A 16,822-nucleotide genomic window follows, 5' to 3' on the forward strand; every position below is an offset into this window, starting at 1 on the left:
TCCTCTGGCTCCAAGCTGTATGTGTTGCTTCTCTGCGTTTCTTTTCCAAAACTTAATAACCTGTGTGCAAACACACATCTCAAGGCATTATGGTCAGCCATGAAGCCATCTGTTTCCCTGACTGCTTTCCCTCGCCTGGCCCAGGCCTCCTGATCTCTCTGTTACCTCTCAAGTCTATCACAGTGCTGAAGATTCTAATGAATGACTCCGTGAGTGAATGGGATTTCTGCATTGGAGAACTGAGTTTAAGGGAAATGATACTTTCTTTCCACCTTGTGGCAACGATTATGGGTGTGTTCAAGTTTTCCTCAAGACCCACGCCACCTTGGAGCACGGTCCGAGGGAGAGGAGCAGCGCCAAGGATCCTCCAGACCCAGACTCAAAATTTGGCTGCGCAGAGTCGGCTCCACATTGTATCAAGACGAAGGACTGGGCGCCTCCGTAAGAACTACAACTCCCAGAAGGCCGCGCGGAGGAGGGGCGTCAGCCGCGGGGAACTTCCGGGCGCTGACGCCGGTGCGGCGCCAGGAAGAGGAGACGCGGGGCCGCGGTAAGGCTGGGTAGAAGGGCTGAATGGAGGGCGAGGCGTGGGTGGCGAAGGCAAGGACCCTCAACTTTTCTTTTTCTCCTCGCAGTGACTATGACGAAATTAGCGCAGTGGCTTTGGGGACTGGCGCTCCTGGGCTCCACCTGGGTGGCTCTGACCACTGGAGCCCTGGGCTTGGAGCTGCCTTCTGCCTTCCGGGAGGTCCTGTGGCCCCTGCCCGCCTACCTGCTGGTGTCCGCCGGCTGCTACGCCCTGGGCACTGTGGGTTATCGCGTGGCCACGTTTCACGACTGCGAGGACGCCGCTCGAGAGCTGCAGAGCCAGATCCAGGAGGCCCGAGCCGACCTAGCGCGCCGAGGGCTGCGCTTCTGACCCCCCTCCCCCCCATTAAAGGCAGTTCATTTTCTAACTGTGTTTGAGTATAGGGCATGGAAATTGGAATGTCTGGGTGGCAGCGGGGGAGAAGGGACTGGTGGCGGAACCATGCCAGCCTCTATTTCATATTTCTGCTTCGGGTGGCTCCCCGTGTGCTCCAAGGGAGGCGAAGGGCCCTTCTCGAGGTCTCTCAGGACGGGCCGCCCCTTCGCTTTCCCGGGCCTTTAGCCTTGCCTAGAAGCCCCTCTTGAAGCCTGATTCCCTTTGTGAGGCCTTCCCAACCCCATGGTTTTTTCAGGCTCCCTTTCTGAGTCAGTCCTGCCCTCCACCAAGCCAGGCAGGTAGAGATTCATGGATAAAGAATGAGCTCTGATTGACAGGGGTGGAGAACAATTTATTTTAAGGCACATTCTAAAAAAATCACCCCAACCTCAAAATTAAAAAAAAGGTAATTTCTCTTAAAAAATAAACGTGATTCATCTCCCGGGTCCCACCTGAGCGTCTCAGTAAAGCTCTTTCGTTGAGCCCTCTGACTGCAAAGTAGCCGTCGCCCCACAACCCGCTGCACCCACAGAGCGGGTCAGAGGGCCGGCTGCACCAAGGGGCTCTCTTTGGTATCCGGCTGGCGATAAAGGGTGAGGTGAGCTGCTTCAGGTCTGCAGGAGCCGATAGTTTCTGTCTTGCTCCTGTGGGTACTTCCAGAAAAGCCAGAAGCGGATAAAGCTGGTGAGGATTCCCGGAAGGTTGGGCACCTGAAATCGTAAGAGCTGCCGTGAGGAGAGGAGCCAGTGTCCCACCCTACACGCCCGTCACCCCATCCCCAGTTTGCTTACCATGATGTAGGGATCTCGGAGTCGAAACCCATAGAAGGACCAGGAGGCAGAGGTAAGGAGGGTGGCAATTGTGAGTGAGAAGGAGAGTCGTTTTGTTGATTTGGTCTGAATGACCTTGGCCTGTGGGAAAGGATGACGGGTACTCCTGGCCCAGGCACATCCTAAAGTTCTCACCTTGCCTAGGAGTCGCCAAGCCTCTCCTCACCTGCCTGTACTACCTATCTCCTTTCAGCCTAAGGGCTGCCCCTTCCTCTGCGTACAAACCGCAGTCTCTGGGCGTGGGAGCCTGCCCCCCCCATGGATACCCCCACTCACCAGGTCAGCCAGCGGTGAGACGTACATGCTGATGGTGAAGACGCTGCAGAAGAGGCCCAGCTGCTGAAGCCGGGCCTCGGGGTCAGGCACCAGGAGCCAGAAATAGGCATAGCCCAGGACAAGGAACCCCAGCAGGGATGCTGTGGGTAGGAGCACGGCGCGCTGCAGGGGAGAGAGGGCGCTTACTCCCAGCTGTGCCAGGAGCAGGCCTCACCTCCCTGCTGGAATCCATCCACTCTGCCCTGTCCCAGGCTCGAATGGGGAAGCCAGCCTTTGTGGGCCTGGCCACGCAGCACTGCAGGCCCCTAGGGGAACGAAAGGGATCTCCTTTTGTGAGCTCGGCACACACAGTAGTAGCTTAACAAGTGCTTGTGTGATTGGGGAAGCAGAGCTAATCGTGGCATTCTCGGGCACTGGCCCCTGCTCAGAGACAAAAGCCCTTTCTCCTGCGCTCGGGGCAGCCCAGGCATCCCCAGGCTGGCGAGCACCACCAGCCCTGCAGGAACCTGGGCCCCGTGTTGCATCCCAGAAGGCTGCCTTCGTGGAGGACGGGGAACTGCAAGGCTGGAGGGCCTTCCAGGAAAGGGCCCGAGTGCAGTCCGTTACAGCCTTCCGTGAAGGAGTGTTTGCACTGCCAGCGGGGCAGGGCGTGTAGCCAGGTGGGTCCCCGCAGGGCCTCTACCTTCTGAGGGCAGTAGTGCAGGTACACCAAGATATACAGGGTCTGCAGCACGGCACCCACGGCGTTCACGAACATGAGCGTCCCATCTCCCTTCAAGGTCCCGTAACTCAGCCAGCCCAGGTTGCTGCAGGGTGGGGGTGGGGGGACAAGGCCCGCAGGTTGAGTGTGGGAGTGGGACCCGTCCTGCCTACCCCTCCCCCACCTCCCTCAGGTAGCCACGGCCCCTCTCACTTGACATCCGTGGTGAGAAAGGGCAGGAACTGGACGCTATCCACGCTCCGGGTCATCTGCATGTGCCTGAGGTCCGAGCTGTAAGCGGCCCCCAAGGGAGGGGTGAGGTGTGGGGAGCGAGAACCAGGGTGCTGGGGGGGGGGGTCCGCAATGCCTGTCACCCTCCCCAGGCAACCACAGACTCCCCTCCCCCGGTCGCCCACCCACCCAGTTGCCCTGTCTTCTCCCTCAGGCCGAGTGACCAGCCTCGCCCTTGGGCCTCAGTAGGCTCAGACAGATTCTATTTTGACCCCATGTTCCGGACGCAGCCCACTTGGGGCTGTGGCCAAGTCTCGGTCCCATTTTTCCTGACTTCCTGGTCCTGCCCCCAGCCCAGCCCGGCCGCGCTCTCACAGGCCGGTGGAGAACATTCCGAGGGTGAAGAGCACACAAGCTCCGGAGAGGAGCGAGTCGACCACGCCGCCCTCCTCCATCCCGCCAGAGTCGGATCCCGCGCCCGCTGGGCGCCGGACACGGGACGCCGGCAGGTTCAGCCACGCCAGAGTCCGTGACGCCGGAGCCCCGCCCCGCCCCGCCCCTCGCGCCACGGCTCCGCCCCCGTGCGCTCAGCCCGTCCCTCCGGAAACTGAGCCGGAGCCCCGCCCCCCGTAGCGCGCCGGGCCGGAAGCCGGGCCCCCTCCCATCCGCGCGCCCTCGGCTGTCGGGCCGACTGGCTGCAGGCGCCCGGTGGTCCGGTTCCTGGCCTTGCCCTCGCCGTCCTGGTCGAGCCCCTTCACCTGGGGCTCCTTGGTCCCTCACACCCAACGCTCTCACACTCTGCGTGTCCCTTTGGTCCTAGACCACCCCCAGCCTCGACTCTTGTGTTCCCATGGGCACGTATGCTAGGCGGTAGACCTCAAAACAAACCATTGACCTAACCAGACTTCAGCCGGCCTCCAATCCAGAGCTCCAAATCAGAACCTCGGTTCCCCAGAGTATACCGCCGCCTCTTCCCGGTATCGCCCCTAAATAACAGGGATTGCCAGGAAACACCCAGCCTTCCCTCGTCCAGTGCCCTCCCTCCTCAGCCACAAGGCCAACTTTACGATGACTTGGCCAATCCACCAGAGCCCCTAACACCGGCTCCCTGGTACAAGTTACTTGCTACTGGGAACTTTCCCCCCCAGCCTCCCACGCGTCTGTGGGGCGCGCCGCATGCCTCAGCTTCCCTGACTCACCGGGACAGCATGAGTGCCTGGATGAGTGCCTGGACGGTACACCAAAGCCAGGCGCTGAGGGGGCGGGGGTGGGGTCGCGGGTTGGACGGAAAGACTGTCCAGAGCAGGGAGCCTTGGGGAGCTCTCCCCTCCCTGCCAGCCCTCCGGGCCCTGGTGAGGGGCACGTATTCTACGGAGGGACAGAGATACAACCGCAGCTTCCTCTGGTGCAGGACAGAGCCTGGCACGTAGCTGGACTCACTGGCCCTAAGTAAGCAACTATGCAGGAGCAGAAAAGCACGTCCAAAAAACCAAACACATTTATTTTGAGACAAAGAACATTGTATAAAAAAAAAACCTCCAGTTGTAGAAATTACAGACACGCGGCGAGTCTATATACAGGTACTGTACATGTGGGCCCTGCCACACTCTAGGCAGACTATACACACGGGCACTGCCCTCACAGCTACACTCTAAGAACAGGTTGGCACAGCCCCCTGCTGGCCCAGCTCTGGGGAGTGCTGCCCCAGGCTGGGCACAAGGCAGTGCCTGGCTACGCATCTCCATGGCAGCTCCACAGGCGGAAGTCCTGCTGGCAGACACAGGATCAGCCCAAGCGTGGCTGCCTCTCCTGTATCTGGCTCCCTTTTCCTTCGGTCAGTTCACCTGGGCATCCTGACTCTGCGTGGAGCCATCTTGGCCAAGCTCGGCGTCCATGTTGCAGGGGTCCAAGGCCCTTCCAGCTCGGCTCCCACGGTGCCCTTCTTAAGGGGTCATGTCTGCACAGCTTGATTCTTTGGTTTAAAGGCAGCAGTTGGCAGGGAAAGGGCTGTCCCCACTTCTTTCTCCATCACTCTGAGGTGGAGGCAGGGAATGCCCTGCCAGGCTGGTTGACTTCCTTTGGGTTGAAACCCTTAATACTGACCCGTTTTGAGGCTGCTGGGTGGCAGCTTGTGCATGTGGTGGGAGTGGTTCCCAGGGCTGGGCTTCGGGAAGGGCCCCAGGACAGGTGAGGGTACCTGTCCCTGCCCCCTCAGCCCAGTTCCAATCCTTGAGCCAGATGGGGCGCACACCGTCAGTGGGTTTGCAGCAGCAGAAGTGGCAGGAGCAGCACAGCCCAGGCAAGTGGGAAGAGGCGGGGGGCAGCGCTGTGACCGATGCTATGTAGAACCTGCACCTCTGGGTCATCTGCAAGAGGAGAGGGCAAAGGCCCCACTATTAGCAGTGGCCCCCAGCCCAGCAGAGCTTTCCCAGCCCCTGCCGGGCGCAGCAGCCACCTGCTCATGCGACCTCCACAAGCCGACTCCTTGCTGTGCCCAGGGCCCAGTTGGCTCCATCTACCCACCTGCTGGGAGTCTCTTCTCCTGTGGATTGGCGTGGGCCTGAGGACTGTGAGCTGAAAGGCAAGAGAGGTAGCAGGTCAGGGACTGTGCCTCCTGAGAAGCAGAGCGGGGTGAGGGCAGTGAGGTTTCTGTACGATCTCCAAACACTAGAGCAGGCCCAGCCTGGAGATGGAGGGAGGAGGCCCCAGGACCCTGACACTCACTGATTTTGCCATTGACGGTCACCTTCAGCCTCAAGCACTGGTCTTCTTGGTGGTGAATGGGTTTCGCTGCAAGATAAACCCACGAGGTTTTAAGGAAGGAACTTTTGTTGGAAGAAGCCCGAAGGCCTCCGGGCCTGCTTTCTTGGCTCCCTCTGCTTTCCGACTCCTCTCTTCCTTCTAACTCTGGTTCTTAGCCTCCTCAGTTCTTGCCCGTTTCCCACCCATCCTCCCATTCCTCAGACCAAGCCTGAGCTCTCAGCAGTGGTAAAAACCATCGACCCTGTCCGTCCTCACCTTCCACCCTCACTCCCTCAATCAAGCCTGAAGTTGGGCGAGGCCTTCAAGTGTGTTCCCCTTTAGCTGGACCACTGTATGTTACCCCTGCCTATGTACCACAGAGCTCATCTTTCAGCTCTTAAGATCCACTCAGGGCTCCCCACCGCTCTCAGGACAAAGCCCAAACTCCTTAGCACTTCTCAGGTCCCCCATGATCTGTGCTGTCCACTTCTCCAAGCTCCCTTCCGTCCACTGCCTATGTCCCTCCCGCTCCACCTGGATGACTACAGGGAGTTCCCTGAAATGTCACATGTCCTTTGCATGTGTCCCTCTGTCCTTGGCCAGCTTCTCTGCTTCCCCACTAAGCCTGCCCTGAGCCCCCTAGCCTGGCAGGTGCACAGGCCTGGGGCTCCCAAGGCCCTGTGCTTAAGTCTGCCACATCACATGTGAGTCTAACCATGCCGGCCTGTGTGTGTTCCAGCCCTGCTTCCCTGAGGACAGGGGCTGTGTAGGGTTCTCTTTATCTCTGAGCACCAAGCAGAATGCCCAGGACACACTCTACTTCTGTGATGTGAATGAATGAAAGCAGAAGTCAGGATCGGGAGGGGCCCCTGCCCGGCATGTCCACCCCAGGCCGCTGTGCCCTCCTGGGCACTCACAGATGTAGTAGTAGCTGTGTCCTTCTTTGAACTCCTTGCCCAGCGTGAAAGGTGTGAAGCGCTGGAACTTCTCAGACAGCTTCTCTGGGCCGTGCTTGGCATTGGGCTGATTGCACTGCCAGCGGACTTGGTCCTTGGAGCGGGGCTGGCACAACTGATAGTCCTCATGCTCCACCAGGTACAGTGTGTACCGCTCCATGGCGGCGTCTGCCACGGAGTTGTCCTCGTAATGCGGACAGATGATGTCCAGGTAGTCACTCAGGCGCACGTGCACGGTGTAGTCCGCATCCCGGAACCTGGGCATGCGCAGAAGGGGCAGAAGCAGGCGGTCAGCAGCCGGGCCACAGCCATGGGCCCTCCACAGGATTCCGTGACCCCCTCACATTTCTCACTGGATCCCCCAACGGTTTCTCCAGAATACCCACCTCCAATATTTACTGATCTTGAGCTGTTTCGTATCTTGCCACCATCTTCGAGCATCCTCCCCACCAGTCCCCCAAATAGCAGCCACTCAGTACCTTCCAGGTACCACGGCACATCCCACAACCACCCTACCGGCCCCGTATTTGCCCAGGGATGGGCTTCTGAGCATTTCTGTAGCTCACCCGTCATTGTCTTCTGCCCCGAAATATTTCCGCAAATCTATTCTATCAGTCGCTCCTTTAAATGCCACGGAGCCTCCATGAGAGACCGAGCTGGACCATTCTACAGCTGGGGTTCCAGGAACCCCGTCCCCTGGAGTCCGCAGGCTCGGCTCCCACACTCGTTTTCACTTCCCTCATCCTCTCACGCTTCCCCAACCACACAGGGCCCAGTTCACTTCCCCCAAGCCCGGGCCCAAGCCCAGGTCCACAGATAACCCAAGTCAGATCTCGCCCATCAATTCAGTCCAATCTCCCTTTCTAGTGCTCATGTTTATAGCCTGGTCTCCTGGTCCTCCGGCACCCCCAAAACATTCCCATCCCTTCCTCTCCAAAAGCCACACCCCCACCCTCCCACCCCGCCCCCTGGGATGAAGTGCAGGAGTTCTCAGAACAGAGACAGTTCACTCCTCTCCTCTCAAGGTGGAGCCAGCTCCCCTCCCCCAGCCCAATCCCGCCAAGCCCCACAGGCTCCAGCCTGACTGCCCACCGGCCCCTCCCCCAGCTCCAGACACCTGGCTCCCCACCGGGGTGGGGTCCTCCTGGGGGAAAGTGCCTCCCCTTGGCTCGCCAAGCTGGTCAGCAGTCTGGACTCCCCCAGGCAGTGCCAACTAGAGAGCCGGCAGACCTGGCTGCTGACTTGCTTCAGGCCAAAGCGCTGGGCATGGGTGGCGGGGGAGGTGGGCACACACCGCCCAGGCAGCTCGGCCCCGGGAGCCAGCAGAGGCCTGGCCTGGCTGCAGCTTGCTGCCTCACAGGGCCCCTCCCCCACCCCAGGGGAAGGAGAGAGAGGAGCAGAGAGAGGCTTTTAAAATTCCTCTCTGGAGAGATAAACATAGAAGCCATTTCGGAACAGGTATTTCAGCTCTGGGCCTGGCGTCTTTCCCCTGTTCCCGTGACGGGCACTGACTCATGCCTCCTCCACCTCTGCTACCCGCCCTGGCGCTCAGGAGATCCTGTGAAAATGCCAAGGGTGGCCAGCCCCCAGGACTCCGGGATGGCAGGCACAGGGCACCGCACCTGCTCGTGCTGCACTCGGACCCCCAGGCAAAGGCAGCAGGCAGGTGCCGGTGGGCAGGCTGCCTGTCTCTCTGTTCTTCCAGCACCAAGTTGGCCAGGGCTGGCTCCCAGAGGCACCACCCTGCTCCTGATGCTGCCCCTGCCTGGGGCCTGGAGATCCCAGGGCCGATGCCCACTGCCCTGAGTCACTGATGCCAGCCTCACACCCGCCCAGCTACTGCCACCTCATCTTTGCCCCCAAGCTGGGGCTGACTTGGCTGCCCATGGACTCCACTCTGGACTGGCTTCTCTTTAGTCTGGAGTATGGCTGTGTGTGTGTGTTCAGGGGGGCAGGGCAGAGGTTGTGCGTGGTGGGGACCCCCAGGCCCCCTCCATGGGGCAGCAATCTGCTCCACTGGGCCCTGATTTCACTCTTGCTCCCCGTGGGGGAAGGGGGGTAGCAGTGGCAGAGAGGCAGGAGGGGGGCAAGGAAGAGGCTCCTTCCTGAAAGAGAGGAAACCTGGGAGCTTGGGAACGGAAAAGCCCAGGGTTCCCCCCTCCCTGCTCACGGCTTCCTGTCCCCTCCGCCTCCTCCAGCCAACACCTGGCATGGGCATAAACAGGGACTTTGCTCTTTCCCACTACTAGGCCAGACACTGGGTCAAGGAGGCAAAGAGCAGGCAGCAAGGAGCAGGCAGGGGGAGGGCCGGCCGGGTGACCAAGGTGGGGCAGGGGGCGCTGCTCTCTGGGCTTGGCAGCTGGCTCTCCAGCTCCCCCTCCTCAACAAGCTGTAGACAGCCGACCCTGCACCAGGCAATGCCACAGGGTGCGAGGAGGCGGGCACAGTCTTTTTCTCAAAGGGAGTTGGTGGGGGGCAGGCGAGCCAGGGCTTGGGGTGTCCAAGATTAGTGACCCCAAACTGCCTGCCCCTTCCCTCCCTGCTCCGCCCTGCATCCCTGCAAATACTGTTCCCGTAACTTCAGAAAACTCAAGGGCAAGAACAAAAGGTCCCACAGAGCGTCTTCCTCCCAGTGCCATTTGCCTCACAGCCCTAAACCTGCCCAGGAGAAATTAACTCTTTCCTGCCCAGCGCCCCCTTGCAATCCTTTGCACCACACTCCTTCCTTCTGAAACTTCCCCTTCACCTCTCCCCCTCCCTCCATCTCTTCAGTTCTACTACCTGAACCTCAAAAACAGGTGACTCCCTCAACCTACCCATGCATGTGTCAGCCCCAAGAACCCCTTGTAGGGGGGCTCTCCAGGGTCGTCTTCAATGCACCAGGAATGCTTAATACCCCACAGCCCAGCCCTTCCCAAGACCTCCTTCCCGGATACCCTGAGCACTGTGCTCACTCTCCACGTTCCATCAGGCAGCTCTTGCTTGTCAGCACAGGAGGATGTCCCAGTGACCCGTGGAGAGGGGCACTGAGGTTTTCACCGGGGGTGGGGTGGGGGATCTAGGACCAGGGCCTTGGCGCCAGGGAGGATGGTCCCTGCTCCAGGCAGGAACTGTGCAGCAAGGGTCCCTCGCCTCAAAGTGAGAGGGGTGCCAGAGGGCAGAGGCAGCGCCCGTGCAAGCAGACCGGCAGGTTCCTGCCCCGAGGTGGGGTGCTCCCGGTAACGAGGGTGAAGTGCGGGGAGGGAAAACTGCAGGCTCCTTCCCGCCTCTGGTCTCTCTCCTAAGCTCAGGTCAGGGGCTGGCCGGGGAGCGGGGGAGGACAGTGCCAGCCGGGCACCCAGGCCGCCAGCGGGAGACTCGGGGCTTACTTGGGATTGGAACTGTTCCAGAAGACGGTGTGGCGGTCCGCAGCGGCCAGACTGCAGCACAAACCCAGGAGTGGGGCCCAGAGGAACTCCATAGCGCGGGGCCAGGCCGGGCCGGGCGGGCACGGGGGCTCCTCGGGGTCCGGGCTCCCGCTGGCTCTCTCCGCGGCGCACTAGGCACCGCGCTCACAGCTCTGGCCCCTTCGCCGCGCGACTCCGCCTTTTGGGCCGGCGCCGCCTGACACCCGGCCCCGCCCCCGCCCCGCCCGGCGCGCGGCTGCCCCGGGGCGGTGGGGGCTGGGGCGGTGGAGGAGGGGCGGGCCGGGGCGGGAGGAGGCCCGGGTGCTGGGGGGGCAGCGAAGCGCGCCCCTCGGCCTCCACAGTCCCGCCCAGGAGCTGCGTGTCCGTTCACTCGGTGGCCTGAGCGAAGCGTTCCGGCTTGATGGCACCGGGCGCGCAGCAGCGTTCGGGAGAAGAGGGCGAACTCGCACGTGCCGGCCAACGAGCGCGCGGGCGCGGGACCTAGCTTCGCAGCGGTCAGCGCGGCTCCCGCAGAGTGTGAGGGTGCTGCTCGGCGGCCAGCTCCCCGGAGCCTCGCACGCCCAGGCCTGGCGCCCGCGTCCCACAGCCGCCCCAGTACCAGCCCCCACCCCACCCCACCCCACCCCCGGGCTCGGCGCTGCTCTGCCCCTTCACACACACACACACACACACACACACACACACGCACGCGCGCGGCTGTTTGTTTTTGTTGGGTTTGTCAATGTTGTCTTTGTTCTGGAGATTGTGTCATCGCCTGGATGCCGGGAAGAAAGCGCTGCGCTGTGTGTGACCAAGTGTGTAACGTGTGCGGCCAGGGTTAAGGGTGCTGTTGCTCATCAGTGCCCGTGCGCGGGAGGAACACGCGGGGCCCTGGCTCGCGAGGGCTCCGTCCTTGCTTCTAGCTGTGCCCAGGGCGCTGACGTGTGTGTGTGTGTGCGCGCGTGTGTGTATGAGAGAGAAAGAGAGAGAGACAACACACGTGTGCCCTTCGAAGGGTGACAAACTGCACCCACACGAGTACGTACGGCGTGTGTGGTGCGCGTGGTGGCGCGCAAGTGTGTAGCACGGTGTGAAACTGCCACCTGCGTGTGCCGATGCCCGCGCACCGCGAGTCGGGGGCAGGGGAGTTGGCGCGCCGCGGGCTCCAGCCCCGTCCGAGCGAGTCTCCCAGTCAGATGGGCCCCAAGAGCCGCGCGCCGTGTAAACAAAGCCGCTGGAATTCGGCTCTCGGGGCTCTTCTCCCCGCCGGGACCTGCTGCTGTCTGGAGAGGGGGAGGCGGGCGGTGTCGGCTCCCTGGTGGAGAGGGCGGGCAGGTGTCTGATTAGGCTCGCGAGTGCCTGCAGCCGGAGAGCCTGACGCCGCGGTCAGTGTGAGCGGGGCGGCTACATGTGTGGTTGTGTGCGCGCCCCTGGCCAGTGCTGGGAGGGCGTGTGCGTCCTGGGTCGGCCCTTGCTTGCGGCTGCGCATCGCGGAAAGCCGCGGACCTGGGGCCCCTGGCCGGCGGGGCCCAGCTTTCTCGGTTCCCAGGCCAGTTCATCTTTTATTTATTTATTTATTTTTACGGCGAGGCCTGGCGACAAACCCCTGTAATTACGCCAGATCCGGACGCCGCGGCAAGTGCGGCGCTGACCCCGCCAGGGAGGAGCCTGGAGCCGGGGGAGGGCCACCGCTGGCCTCCTCCGCGCCCGCAAGGGCTCAGTCTGCAGGAGGCCCGCCTCGCCGGGCTTACGATAAATACGAGTGTTTACCCAGAGCCAAGTAGGTGCATGGCCAGGTAACCCTGTGGCCAGGTCAGGGCCGGGTTTGCACACCGCCACTCCTGTGCGCACCTGCCCCGGGGCGACGTGCTTAGTCCCACGTTGCTTCCACCCCTCCCGCGGAGACCAAAGTCTACCTGCCCCAGGGCGGCACCTCACGCGCCTTTTGCTCACCTGGGTGGACACTTGGCTGTCGGCCTCTCACGTTCCCCCGGCCGGAGTGCCCCATCCCAGCTCGTGGGATCCGCAGACTCCACGCTCTATGAGGGCAGGGGTTTTTGGTTTGTTCCTTGTCGTACAGCCAGCGCCTAGCCATGTATGGTAATGGGAGGAGGACACTCGCTGAGCGAGTGAAATCAGTGTTGGGCAAAGGTGCTTAACCTCTGTCGGCTACTCTGAAAGGAATCCAGCAGAGGAGTTTAAGATGGAGAGGGGAGGGGCGGTGGTGGCCCGAGATTGCCCCCCGGAGCAGGCAGGTTTGCTCTGGATTCAATGGTTCCTCTGATGTCCGGGACGCCCCGGGTACGTGTGGGGTCCCGCGCTGCGCCGGTCGGGCTGGGCAGGTTCGGGCTCGCTGGGCCCAGGCTGGCGGGGCCGCGTCCGCTCCCGCCCTGCCTGCGTCTAGGGTGGAGGAGGGGTGGAGGACACAGAGCCCTCCTGCCGACTTTCCCCCTTCAGGCCTTGAGCCCATAGCTCCGCGATCAACGTATTGGTGGGTTCTAGGGTTGTTACCAGCCCGAATGGGGCGCATCCAGGTGCCGGGTGTCCCGATGGGCACCGAGAGAGTGAGGGTGAATCTGCGACCCCATCCCTGCCCTCGGGGACCCCTGGAGCAGTGGGGGAAATAGACAAGCCACCAGTATGAGAGAGAGGCTGTGAAATGCTGTGGCCCGGACCTGAAGACCCACACGCCTTCGCGGTGCCCTGAGCCCTCCCGCAGCCGCGGCGACGCCTGGTGGACCGAGAGCAGAGTTGCAGGCCGGGTGCGATCCAGGCGGACTGCAGAGGGGGACTTCCGCACGCGCAGACTTCGCCAGCGACCCAATGCTGGGCCCCTTCCCGGGCCCAGCCGCCAGCCTGCCCAGGCGGGTCTGAGCTCGAGACTCGTTTGCGGTGAGAAGCGGTTCACCGACACCCCCAGGCAAACATCTGTGCGCAGTGCCGACAGCTGCCTGACGTGTCCGTCTGTCTGTCTGAAATTCCCACCATGAGTCCTTTCTGGGGATTCCTGAGAGGCAGGGTTAACCCTGTGAGTGCCCTGAGGAAGGCCTTACCGCTGGAGGGAGGGGCTGCCCGTCTGCGGGGGGCACTGCCAGCCTGGAGGCAGCATTTCCAGCCTGAAGCAGGCGCAGCTCCTGGACAGCTTGCCGGGTGCTCTGCGGTTTGGGGTGGGGAAGGCCACCTGGCTCAGCCCTAGAGGGCATTTCTGGGTAATGGGGTGAGGCAGCAGGAGGAGGGACTGAGCCTGAGCTTGGAGCCTCCCCTGCCACATTCACTCAAGGTCATTTTGAAAATCAGTGTACAGCTCCCACTTTATTACTCAGGTGTGCACATTTTTCGGGAATTAGAAAACAGCACAGGAGAGGCAGGGGGAAGGGCAATGCTGGCCACGCTGACATGTGCACCTGTCGCCTGCCAACCATTCTGTTGGCTTTAGAAGATGTGATCTATGTGACGCATTTCAACTGTGTGCGTCTTTGCCCCCTTTAACCGTGGGAACACAAAATGTTTTCCTATGTTAGAAACTCTTTGCCAACAATACTTTTTTTTTTTTTTTTCAAAATATACCTGAGAGCGAGCAAGAGAGTGAGCTCCCATCTGCTGGTTCACTCTCCAAATGCCAAAAATGGCCAGGTCAGGAGCCAGGTGCTCAATGCCATGTGGATGGCAGGAACCCAGCTACTTTCAGGTCTCCCCCACAGGTGGCAGGAGCCTGACTGCCTGAGCCATCAACTGCTGCCCCTCAGGATGCAAATTAGCAGGAAGCTGGAGTCAGAAGTAGAGATAGGGGCCAGCCTTGTGATGAAGATGATAAAGGGGCCGCCCGCATTCCATATGGGCACCGGTTCCTGTCCTGGCTGCTCCACTTCCAAACCACCTTCCTGTTAATGGAGCTGGGCCCCTGCTGAACACATGGAAAACCCAGATGAAGCTGCTCCTGGCTTCTGCCTGGCCCAGCCCTAGCTGCTTCGGCCATCTGCGGTGTGAACCAGCAGATGGAAGACCTCTCTCTGTTTCTCCTTCTCTCTCTGTAGCTCTGACTTTCAAATAAATAAATCTTTCAAAAAATTAATTAAGGGGAGGCAGCACTGTGGTATAGCGGGAGAAACTGCTGCCTGCAGTGCTAGCATCCCATATGGGCACTGGTTCAAGTCCCAGCTGCCCCATTTCCAATCCAGCTCTCTGCTATGGCCTGGGAAAGCAGTGGAAGATGGACCCAGTCTTTGGGCCCCTGCACCCAGGTGGGAGACCCAGAAGAAGCTCCTGGCTCCTGGCTTCGGATCGGCACAGCTCTGGCCATTGCAGCCTTCTGGGGGAGTGACCTAGCAGATGGAAGACCTCTCTCGCTCTCTCAGCCTCTGCCTCTCTGTAACTCTGCCTTTTAAATAAATAAATAAATAAATATTTTTTAAAAAAGGGTGGGGGGAGAAGACAGGACTAGAACCCAGGCACTCCAATATAGGACTCGGGCATCTTAGCCACTAGGCAAAATGCCCACTCCATAAACGATGAGTTTTGAAACTTTTAAAATTAACTGATTAATTTGAAAGGTAGAGAGGAGAATGAGCACGCTGGAACTGCAAGTGAAGCTGTGTCTGAACTTAGTCACCCGATATGGGATATGGGATGCACGTGTCCCAGGCAGCATCGTAACCATGTGCCAAATGCTGCCTTGGTAAAGAGCCTTCTTAAGGGGGCAGCAAGATAGTTCAGAGAGTGAGTGTTGGAATGAACAGGGTAGAAACGGGCGAATACCTCTGCACCTCAGCTCCTCAGCTGCAGAGCGGTTGGGCTGCTTGGTTCTTAGAAATAACCCTGTAATTGATTTCCACTCAATAAGTAGTTGTGGAACACCTGCGGGGACCAGGCTGTGCGCTCAGACTTCAAGCAGGACAGCAGGCAAGGCCCTGCCCCTCGGGGCCCGCGTGGCCATGGCCACCCACCTTTCTGGATTTGGAGACTCTCATGGATCGTGGAAGAGCTTTTGACAGAGCTTCTCCCTATTCCAGTTGTCTTACTGAAGGTCAGGGTGACCTGAAATTGCCCTGCTGACATCTGACCCAGGAGTGGGCCTAGTGGGGACAAGGTGGAAGTCTCCCGGGGAAGAAGAGGCGGCATGCTAGGGAATGGGAAGGAGAAGGGAGGGCTGACCAGCGGCTGTGGTTTCTACCCAGAGGTGCTGCTTGCTGCTTCCTAATCGCTCATCTCAACCTTTGTGCGAGGCCCTGGGGATTAGGAAAGACATCCCTGCCCCGAAGGAGCCTGGTCTGCTGGCAGGTGCATCATTAGAATAAAAGATAAGAGCTCAAATGGAGATGGAAGTGGCCTAACAAGCTTGTCCATTTGTTTATATGGGACAGGAGGGGGATTTCAGGGGAGGGGGTCTTTGAAATGGGCCTTAGAGGATAACCAGACATTCACATTAAGGGACTAAGGAGCAGAGGACACAGGTGGAGGGCGGCAGAGTATGGTGGGTGCTCTGAGGCAGGTGAGTCAGCGGCGGTGTGAAGGCCACGGGACGGGATGCAGAGCATTACCCTGTAGCCCGCAGCTGCTGGAGTAGGAAACACAATCAGATGTGCATTTTGGAAAAATCACTGAGGTGAGTAGAATGTGGGTGGGGAGGGAGCCCAGAGGTAGGGGCTGGTTAGACCTGCACGGCAGGAGGTCCAGAGGGAGTGAGGAGTGCCTGGGGCAGGGGAGGGGCAGAGGACAGGGCTGGGCTGTCCCCAGCCCTGGACCTGAGGCAGGGGGCAGTCTGGGATGGTGTGGGGGCATAAGTGCTGCTTCCGGACAGGAGATGGAGCATAGGAACAGACGCAGGGAGGGTAAGTGTGCATCATGCTAATTAGGAATGATTTGGCTGCAAAAACCCAGAATATTTAGCTACCAGCAGTTTAAACAGCCGGACTTACTTCTCTCCCATAACAAGCAGCCTGGAACTGCAGCTCGACAGTGTGGTCCAAGAGCCAGCGCTCTCCGCTCTCCCGCCCTCACCACCCTGGTTACGCGATCAGATCGCTGCCTCAGCCCCAGCCACCTTCAAGCTACACGGGCCACAGGAGGAAGGGTTTTCTCTCAAGCTTCCTCTGGAAAGAAACTCCCCTCTGGGCGGGTATTTGGCACAAGGTTAAGACCCGACTTGAGACTCCCACATCACACACCAGAAGAGCTCCAATCCCGCTCCTCTTCCGATTCCAGCTTCCTGCTAATGCACACCCTGGGAGGCAGCAGGTGTTGGCTTGAGTGCTTAGGTCCCTGCCACCTGTGTGGGAGATCTGGACTGAGTTCCGGCTTCAGGCTTCAGCCTGCCCCTGTGGGCATTTGAGGAGTGGTGGTTCAGGATGAAGCCAGGAGCCAGGAACTACATCTGGGTCTCCCACACGGGCGGCAGGGGCTCAAGCACTTGAGCCATCATCTGCTGCCTCCTGGGGTGCACGTTAGCAGAAAGCTGGATTGGAAGAGGAGGCAAGATTCAAATCTAGGCACTCCAATATGGGATACAGGCATCCCAAGCGTTGGCTTAGCCAGCTGCCTCGCAACACTCACCCCCTCTCTACCTTTCAAATAAATAAAATACAAAATAAAAAGGTTACCTTTAAAAGAAAGGGAGGGAGGGAGGAAGTCCCTGGCTGGGTCCCAGCTAACTCCCCCTCCATCCCCAGCTCCCTGGGCCCCGTCTCCACTGTGCCTGAGAAGGAGAAACTGAGCGCCCACTGGCGCTGAACAGAGGCCTC

General features: G+C 60.3%; 3 protein-coding genes and 1 long non-coding RNA gene across 5 annotated transcripts; 1 reads left to right on the top strand and 3 right to left on the bottom strand.

Moving 5' to 3' along the window:
- The first annotated feature begins 421 nt into the window (after positions 1-421).
- Positions 422-956, top strand: DPM3 (dolichyl-phosphate mannosyltransferase subunit 3, regulatory). Its single transcript, XM_008264357.5, has 2 exons — positions 422-550; positions 636-956. The coding sequence occupies exon 2, from the start codon at positions 641-643 to the stop codon at positions 917-919; it is 279 nt and encodes a 92-aa protein (XP_008262579.2). The 5' UTR covers positions 422-550; positions 636-640; the 3' UTR covers positions 920-956.
- Positions 957-1,295: 339 nt separating this feature from the next.
- SLC50A1 (solute carrier family 50 member 1) lies at positions 1,296-3,576 on the bottom strand. Of its 2 annotated transcripts, XM_051858601.3 has the most exons (6): positions 3,377-3,576; positions 2,984-3,061; positions 2,753-2,876; positions 2,071-2,232; positions 1,756-1,875; positions 1,296-1,674 (listed from the first exon to the last, which is right to left on the bottom strand). In XM_051858601.3, exons 1-6 carry the CDS (start codon positions 3,454-3,456, stop codon positions 1,573-1,575), a joined length of 666 nt encoding a protein of 221 aa, XP_051714561.1. In that variant the 5' UTR covers positions 3,457-3,576; the 3' UTR covers positions 1,296-1,572. The 2 variants fall into 2 exon arrangements, with proteins under 2 accessions (XP_051714561.1, XP_089155998.1); XM_089299872.1 differs by lacking the exon at positions 2,753-2,876 and having other exon boundaries at positions 3,377-3,562.
- A 905-nt stretch (positions 3,577-4,481) lies between these two features.
- Positions 4,482-10,260, bottom strand: EFNA1 (ephrin A1). The gene is made up of 5 exons (XM_002715333.6): positions 10,068-10,260; positions 6,661-6,956; positions 5,726-5,791; positions 5,525-5,575; positions 4,482-5,367 (listed from the first exon to the last, which is right to left on the bottom strand). Exons 1-5 carry the CDS (start codon positions 10,157-10,159, stop codon positions 5,255-5,257), a joined length of 618 nt encoding a protein of 205 aa, XP_002715379.3. The 5' UTR covers positions 10,160-10,260; the 3' UTR covers positions 4,482-5,254.
- A 401-nt stretch (positions 10,261-10,661) lies between these two features.
- On the bottom strand, positions 10,662-13,350 carry LOC149125497 (uncharacterized). The gene is made up of 3 exons (XR_016210592.1): positions 13,139-13,350; positions 12,039-12,124; positions 10,662-11,400 (listed from the first exon to the last, which is right to left on the bottom strand). It is a non-coding gene; the product is annotated as an uncharacterized LOC149125497 (long non-coding RNA).
- Positions 13,351-16,822: the final 3,472 nt, after the last annotated feature.

This window comes from Oryctolagus cuniculus, chromosome 7, assembly GCF_051225735.1.
Source record: "Oryctolagus cuniculus isolate XC-2025 breed Fujian yellow rabbit chromosome 7, ASM5122573v1, whole genome shotgun sequence".
Lineage (NCBI taxonomy): Eukaryota > Metazoa > Chordata > Mammalia > Lagomorpha > Leporidae > Oryctolagus > Oryctolagus cuniculus.